Source organism: Nanorana parkeri, unplaced genomic scaffold (genome assembly GCF_000935625.1).
Source record: "Nanorana parkeri isolate BGI_ZX_2015 unplaced genomic scaffold, ASM93562v1 scaffold119, whole genome shotgun sequence".
Lineage (NCBI taxonomy): Eukaryota > Metazoa > Chordata > Amphibia > Anura > Dicroglossidae > Nanorana > Nanorana parkeri.
Window position 1 is genome coordinate 1,184,283 of NW_017306387.1, and position 8,104 is coordinate 1,192,386.

An 8,104-nucleotide genomic window follows, 5' to 3' on the forward strand; every position below is an offset into this window, starting at 1 on the left:
TATGGGAACAGTTTTATGATACCCCGCCCCCATTTTGTGTGCTGTTTTATGATAGTCCCAACTATGGTGAATGTTTAATGATGGTCCCCTTCATTCTTTGTGATGTTTTATAATAGCCCCCCATTTGGCTGTTTTCATTATAGCTCCCCTATAGGAACTGTTTTATAATAGCCCCCCTCATTGTGTGTGCTGTTTTATGATAGTCCCAACTTTTTATGATGGTTTGCCCCCGCCTCATTTTGTGTTCTGTTTTATGATAGTCCATATCATGAGGGACTACAACCTGGCACTATCCAGAAAGGCAAACATAAGTAATCAGTGGTCAGGTGGGGAGAGGATATTTAGAAACTATCCATGTTTTGCCAACCTTTATCACTCCAAAACAGTATTTGAACAGGCAGTGTTGTAATGAACTGGATTATAAGGATTGTAGCCTTTAAGTTGCAGATTTATGCATTGCTCATGGCTTCTAACAGGGGCTAATTGTCTTATATGTATATACCTTTGTTTTCTGTGTTAGGAAAGGCTTTTTCCTTAGGTAGGATAGGGTTACTGGGGGTTGGATGGTATAAAATGGACAATGCCTATGTTGTATTTGCCATACCTTCTTACTTTCACAACAAGTCAAAGCTGCTTGCCTGTAGCACCAGGATAGGATAAGAAGCTGTCTTTCTAAAAACTAAAGATAAGCCTACATTTGTGTAGCCAAACTTTGCTGCACCCTGTGGTGCAATAATTTATAGAAATTGGCATGACTCAACACTTTGGAGACCAATTGTAGGCTATTAATATGCTACTGTGAACTTGGCTATTTTATTAAAAGGGAATTTATTGAAGCAGACCATCCCACAGGACCACTATAGGCCCACAGATATTTCAAAACGCCAGCCATTCTGTTATCTGACTGTGTGGCAATAATTTGTGTAAAATTAAAGCAATGTAGTCATTTTGGATGACTAGCTAATGAATAATTCTACTTTTCTTATGACCTAAGATTGAAAATTATAACTAGAATCAGAACTTTAGTTTTGGATACAGTATGGATTTGTGATAGCTTGTGCTAGTGTTTTGCTGTCTTTGTGCTGTTTGGGATTTCTCATCAATTTTGTCCTGGTAACAATGGTCACCAAGACCTAATAATGAGGGTTAATCTCCCCTGGGAAACACAGAGAGCAATAAAAGCCTGACAGAGGATTTTAACACTTACCTACTCTATCCAAAACATAAAAAAATGTACTTTAGTTACACTACTTTGATACTTTATAGATATATAGATGCAAAGCCTTATTGGGGCAGAATTACCCTTAAAAATATGCATATTATGTACAACTATGAGTATTATTTGAAACAGTCTACAAAATGTGTTAACATACTAATTCCATGATTTTTCAGAAAGCACCACCACTTATTGCTCGCTGGGTTCCTTTTGCTGCTGTTGCTGCTGCCAACTGTGTGAACATTCCTATGATGAGGCAGCAGTAAGTTGAGAATGCAGTAACTTTTGTTCTTTTACTCATCTATCCTATGAAAATTGTACTTATATACAGTATACATCATGTATGCTTCTAATTTTTGTTTTTGTAGAGATCAGTGCATCACAGTCTATTCCTTTGTTCCATGTTATGTGTTTCACAGCATCCCTTCCACACTATACTCTTCCACAATGTCTCTTAGCTTTCTACCATATAACCTTACAGAGTATCCCTTAATCTTCCACAACATCCCTTAGTTTTCCACAACATTCCTTAGTTTTCCACAACATTCCTTAGTCAATCATAGTATACCTTAGTGTTTCACAGTATAAGGTTTAACAATGTCCATTAATCTTCCACAGCATTCTTTAGTCTTCCACAAATAACCTTCCACACCGCATCTTATTCTTCAGCAAAGACCCTTAGTATTCCAGGATCTTTCTTAGTCTTCCACAACATCCCTTAGTCTCTCACAACATCCCTTAGTCTCTCACAACATCCCTTAGTTTTCCACAGCATCCCTTAGTCTTCCACATTATAACCTTTTACAGGCCCATTATTCTTCAACAAAGTCCCTTAGTATTCCACAATATAACCTTCCAGAGTGTACCGTAGTCTTCTTTAGCCTTCCACAGCATCCCTTAGTCTTCTGAAACATACCCTTCCACAGTGTCTTTTAGTCTTCCAAAACATCCCTTAGTCTTTTACAGCTATCTTCCACAATGTCCCAAAGTCCTCCACAACATCCTTTAGACTTCCGCAGCATCCTTTTAGTCTTCTGCATTATAACCTTCTACAGTACCCCTTATTCTTCTTCAAGGTCCTCTAGTAATCCACAGTAAAACCTTTCAGAATGTCTATTAATCTTCCACAATATCTCTTAGTCTTCCATAATATAACTTTCCATAATGTCCCTTAGCCTTCCACAGTGTCCCTTAGTCTTCCATAATATAACTTTCCAAAATGTCCCTTAGTCTCTTAGTCCCTTAGTCTTTCATGATATAACATTCCATGGTGCCTCTTAGTTTTTTACATTGCCTCCTACAATGTTTGTTAATCTTCAATAGTATAACCCTCCACAATGTCCCTTAAGCTGGCCGTACATTGCTCAAATTTTGGGGAAATTCAAGCCATGGATGGCCCTGAAAGTGCAAGACATAGGTTGCTTATCAGATGCAGTCACTGCAACGCCACTGTATTCAGGCTGCTGCCAGTGTCGCAGTTGCTGAATATATTAACCAGCAGTGAAAAATTCCTCCATACATAAATGGAGATATTGATTGATTTTTCTTTTGTTCAGCCTGCGGGCTGAATAAGAGAATATCAAGATATATATATATATATATAATCTCCTGTTTATCCTGAGTATCCTGTTCATTGAAGTGTCCTTATCACTTTCTGCCGTGTGTTCTTCAGGGAGATAATTAATGGAATTGCTGTTACAGATGAAAACGACAAGAAGCTGGGACACTCAAGAGTAAGTAAATCCTGTTAAAATATTTAATAAATAATAATGCATTTCAACAGCAACAAAGTAATTGTAATCGACTACATTTTTACGTGATTCAAATCACTGTGATCCAAGTGATTAGGGATTGATGGCAAAGTGGGTTATAAGGAAAACCTGTACAAAAGTATGTAGCATGTCATTGCTGATGTCTCTTACTGAAAATACCTGGTGACGAGGGAGCATTACGCGCCGGCGACTTCCTGATTGGCCAGAAAGCAACCTGGTGACGAGGGAGCATGGAGATGGCTTCCCGGCTAATCAGGCAAGTCATTACATGCCCCCCGGCTTCCTTAATGGGACTTCCAGTATCGGTATTCGGTATCGGCAAATACTGAAATAAAAATATCGGTACTTGATACCGAAAAAAACGGTATTGGTGCATCCCTAGTTATGACTTCACTAGTTCCATTCTTGTTCCAGGTCCAGAAAGTATTGAAGCCGTATATACGGTAGCCAAGCAACTAATTTCTTGCATTCAACCAGGTCATGCTATAGCTAGTAGTAGTTAGTGACATTCATCTGGACTTACCAGTGATGAAACATCTTCAACATAACCAAACAAGTCCAGCCAAAGTAACTACTACAAGCTGTGAGCATCACGTCACCTTTTACTTTCTGCTTTTAGCTTTTATAGAACATTTTAGGCTCAGTTCACAAGGCTGACACACAAGAATAAGGATCCTTATTTAAAAAAAAAAAAAGGTTATAGCCATCTGACTCCAATGAGATTTGAAAATTATGGTCACGAGGTTGAGAATAAAGATCTTTATTCTGGTAGCCCTCACGGGCAGGGCCCTCCTTACCATCTTGTCTTGAATTGTATTGTGATTGTAATGTCTTCATTATATTGTAAAGCAATGCGCAAACTGTTGGCGCTATATAAATCCTGTATAATAATAATAATAATTCTTGTCCTAATGCTGAATTGAGCCCTTCTGGCTATTATTATGGTCTCTGCAGCATAATTGTAATACTGCCCAAGAGCTCATACACACAGGGATTAATAAGATACAGTATCTTTCAAGAAGGTACACCGTACCTTGTAGACCTGTTTTTATGTTCTTATACAGTTTGCAATTACATTGTTTTTATAAAAGCAAAATGTCAAATTAGCTTTTTAATGCAGGACATGCGAGAGAGCAAAGTGCAGGTACCAGAACAAGACATGAAACCACAGGCGGTGATTTCAGCATCAGCACCACAGGCGGTGATTTCAGCAAATAATGTGGAATTGTTCAAGAAACTTTTGGACGATTTCTTAAGGGACCGTAATATACAGGGGTACGGGTACTCCTAGAATGAGATCCTAATAGGTTGGACTTGATGGACTAATGTCTTTATTCAACCTCAAATACTATGTAACTATGTAACTATGTAAAAAGTGGCTTTCTTCTATTATCTTTTTATATCGGGTAAATGCCTGTGTATAAGCACCCTAAAATAGCTGCACCTTTATTGCTACTGCTTCTTTTTATAATGTTTCTTTTATCTGACACACTCATTTTGTGCTTATATAATAAAGCAGTGCTCAGAGCAGTGATGATATGCTAAGTGCAGTATCCTATAAGTACCAATCAGATTTCACCTTTTATCATTTAAAAACATTCTGAATGATGATTGGTTGCTGTAGGTTACTGCATTGCACAGTGCTTACCTACATTCTTCAATAAGCCTGGATACATCAACCTACATTTCTGTTAAATTTGTTTCTGGCTAATTAGTATCTCTGAAATCACCTTGTCCTTTGGAATACATTTCTGGTGCAATGCACGGTGAAGCACTTACTGCTGTATTTTACAGAAAGTCATCAGTAGAGGGCAGCACAATTCTGTCTCGGCTGCCAGCTGTCATTCAAAAACCGAAAACCATTGTTACATTCCAGGTAAATCAGTGCAAACAGAACAAGAACAACCTAAACCAGCCAGGGTGTAAGATTATCAATAATCCATTAGACTCACTTCTGCAAATGCAATACACTGTGCAAACATTAATTTTGTAACAAGTCTGGGCTTCCATCAGTTGTGAAACTACAAGTATCAGCATGCTTTGCATGCTGATACTTGAGCTATATGTTTGTGGACTAAAAGAGGAGCTTCACCAGGCATTGCAAAATGTAAAAGTCAGCAGCTACAAGTACTGTAGCTGCTGACTTTGAAAAAACACACACTTAACAGCTCAAAAAGTCCAGCACTGTCTTCCTAGGACCTCTAGAACCTGCTGTGTTTGTCCCTGTGCTGCTATATTGGGTTCAGGAGCTGGCTGTGACTTTGTGATCGCTCACAGCCAACCCTCTAGTGTGCATCCACAAGATCCTCCGACTATGCTGAGGCCTCCTTGGATAATGTATATCCCAGAAGGCTGTAGAGGGGGATGAGGATTGCAGATTGAGAGATACATGTCATCTTTGCATAGGTGAACAATGAGGAAGTGGGAGCAAGCACCTGCTAAAAAAAAAGTATTTGTTACCCCCACCAAAAAAAAAAAAATGTTCTAGATGTATAATAGGGAGGGGAAGGGTTAGGATGATGTCATGTCTTTAAATTACTCTAATTCACCTCTGTCTAGATAAGTTTCCCTCAAGGATGCTAGCAGGTCATATTTTCTAGATTTGCATACACTTGCATGGCACTGTTAAATGAAGCCCGCTGATTTTTAGCTTATTATATTACTTGGAAAACATGGTCTGTTAGTGGTCTCTGAGGAATGGTCATTTTAATACTCCATATTTGGTGTTTTTTTCAGTATAAATTTCTGCATGTCACATTTTATTGTGATAACGTAGAACTCTGTACCAGTGAGACCAAAGGAAGAGGATTCTGTAAATTTTCTTTCTCTAGCCCTAAGGGCACTCAGTGATACTTCTTAACGCATATATTTTTCTTTGTCAATTTAGAAAGCTGCAATCAAAGGGATTAGTCAGGTGGTAGCCTCCAGAATTGCAATGGCTGCACCCGGGATGAGTAAGTGTCATTGGCTGTTTCATTGGCAAGACAACTATGCAATTGGTGTAATGGTTGTTTATAAGCAGTATTATTGTAATAATTCAATACTTTACTTGGGTATTAGACCCAAAATGCTGATGACTCAAGTGTCAAATTGGACTTTAAACAATGCTAACAAATGCTAAACAGAAAGTATAGTCTTATTGTACATACATTGTAAGGGGCACAGCGTCAACTGATATTGGCAGCGGTCATCCATGCACGAGATAGGGATACCCAGGAACAGTCACAGCTGGTTTGTCCTGCACCTTTATTCAGCACGGCAGTAGCAAACGCAGTTCAAGCAGGAGGGATTAGTACAGCAAGTTGGCTTGGTAAGGCAAAAGCACAGGAAAATCAAGTATTTGAAATCCTTAGTTGCAGTGTTTTTCCTTTCCATAAAGGATTTTTATTCAATTGTAATATGCCTTTAAACTTGGTAGAAAATTTGACTACTCCCGGAAAGTCAATTCCCAAACACTGCTTCTCCCTCTCATCATAGCTAGAGGTCTAGCCTGGTTCGAACCTGCTTCTGCGGAAGCTACGTGGGCCTCCTGACCAATCAGCTGCATGCTGGGGCATTGTCTGCCCCGCAGCTGATCATAGGACAAAGAGGTGGGATGCTTGTGCTGACATCATTGCCCTTTATGGCCAGATGGCCATATTAGGTACATTAATGTCATTTACCTTATATAGCCTGAATCTCACCCCTTCGGTTGCGTGCAGCTGCAGGGGAGCTCAGGTTAGGACTGAATCTGGTCCCTAGCTATGATGAGAGGGAGGAGGCTGTGTTAGGGAACTGATCTTCCTGGAGCCAAATTGTCTAGCATTTTATCTCTTTACCCCCCTACAAAACCGTTTATGTAGCTGCCAGGGCTGGAGCAAAGGGGAATACTATAGGGTGCCACTTGAGTTACAGCTTTGAGTCTGCTGGGGTTGTTGACATCATATCCAAGACGGCAGCACCCAACAGCAGTCTCAGGGCTTTTGGATGTCTTCACAAGGGAGGATTTTACAGGTAAATAAGATTCATAAAATACGTTAATGCACATATCATTTTTTGGGAAGATTGGTGTTGAAATAAAAGGTCTGGCAGGGTCTCTTTAGTGTAGCGAAATTTATAATAGTTAATCTTCACTCCCTACACTAGCTAATTTACAAATCTGTATGTATAATACAATAACAGATATATGTAAGGGAAAGCGTGTACAAATGTGAGTCGCATATAAAATTACTTTAAAGCACAGCTGTACAGAGCTAACACTAACCCACCCGCCCTAGCCCTCCTGAACTAATCTACACTAAAACTCTCCCATCCCAGCTGCTTACTTACATCACTATAACAGCTGTGGCCTACTCAGATGTTTACAGCCCCTCCAGCCAAAGATCTTTGTGACCTCCAAATGCATCTGCGCAGTGTGCCCTCATAGACTTGTATAGGGCCATATTCCAAGTATCTCCATCCTCAAAGTTTTATTGCCGTCTGTGTCTTCATGTAGAAATGCCCCCTCAGTAATATCTCTCAGTGGGATATAAAATGAGGGGAAAAATCTCTTCTATGCAGCACCGACAACAATAAAACCCAACAGAGTGTTTAATGTATTATTACACCCATGAGCTATCAAATGTAATGTAGTAGCATTACTCATGTGCTTGCTGAAATGCTGGCTTGTTTCTTTCTCTGTGCCCTCTTTTCTTGAAAATGAGAATTGGAACAATTGAACTGTCAAGTACACTTCAGTCTATAAGGTGGCTATGCTGCCTTCTGGGGTCTCCCTAGAGCCCCAGCGTAGCCCCACTACTTATTTTTTTTTTGTTTTAAGGTCAGTAATGCGCACATTGAAGACTTGATCACCCCTGTGAACAAAAAAAGTGAACCGTAAAATTACAGCACACTAAAAAAAAAAATGTGCACGAGGGTGCTTTGGACCTCCTCCGAAGAGGAAGGGCCACAATTTCCTGAACCCCCTGGGGCGCAAGGCTCCTGACAGGGGCAAGGACTACTCGGGTCCACCTACCCGAAGGCCAGTGGTCCCCTTTCCTCAGGGACCATCTGGGGTTGGTCCCACGAATACCGGGTAAGGGGCTCCTCCCAAGGGAGACCCCCAAACGGGGGGAGGCAGAGAAGCCCATGTGGAGAC

The 8,104-nt window shown here is 40.1% G+C and overlaps 1 protein-coding gene across 1 annotated transcript in view; it reads left to right on the plus strand.

Annotated features, from left to right (window-relative positions):
- The window catches only part of SFXN2 (sideroflexin 2), a 47,926-nt gene that overhangs the window by 35,065 nt on the left and 4,757 nt on the right, over positions 1-8,104 (plus strand). Inside the window, exons 6-8 of the mRNA XM_018553408.1 lie at positions 1,393-1,478; positions 2,889-2,949; positions 5,876-5,942. Of these exons, the coding sequence (XP_018408910.1) occupies positions 1,393-1,478; positions 2,889-2,949; positions 5,876-5,942 (214 nt within the window). The remainder of the gene's footprint in view (positions 1-1,392; positions 1,479-2,888; positions 2,950-5,875; positions 5,943-8,104) is intronic.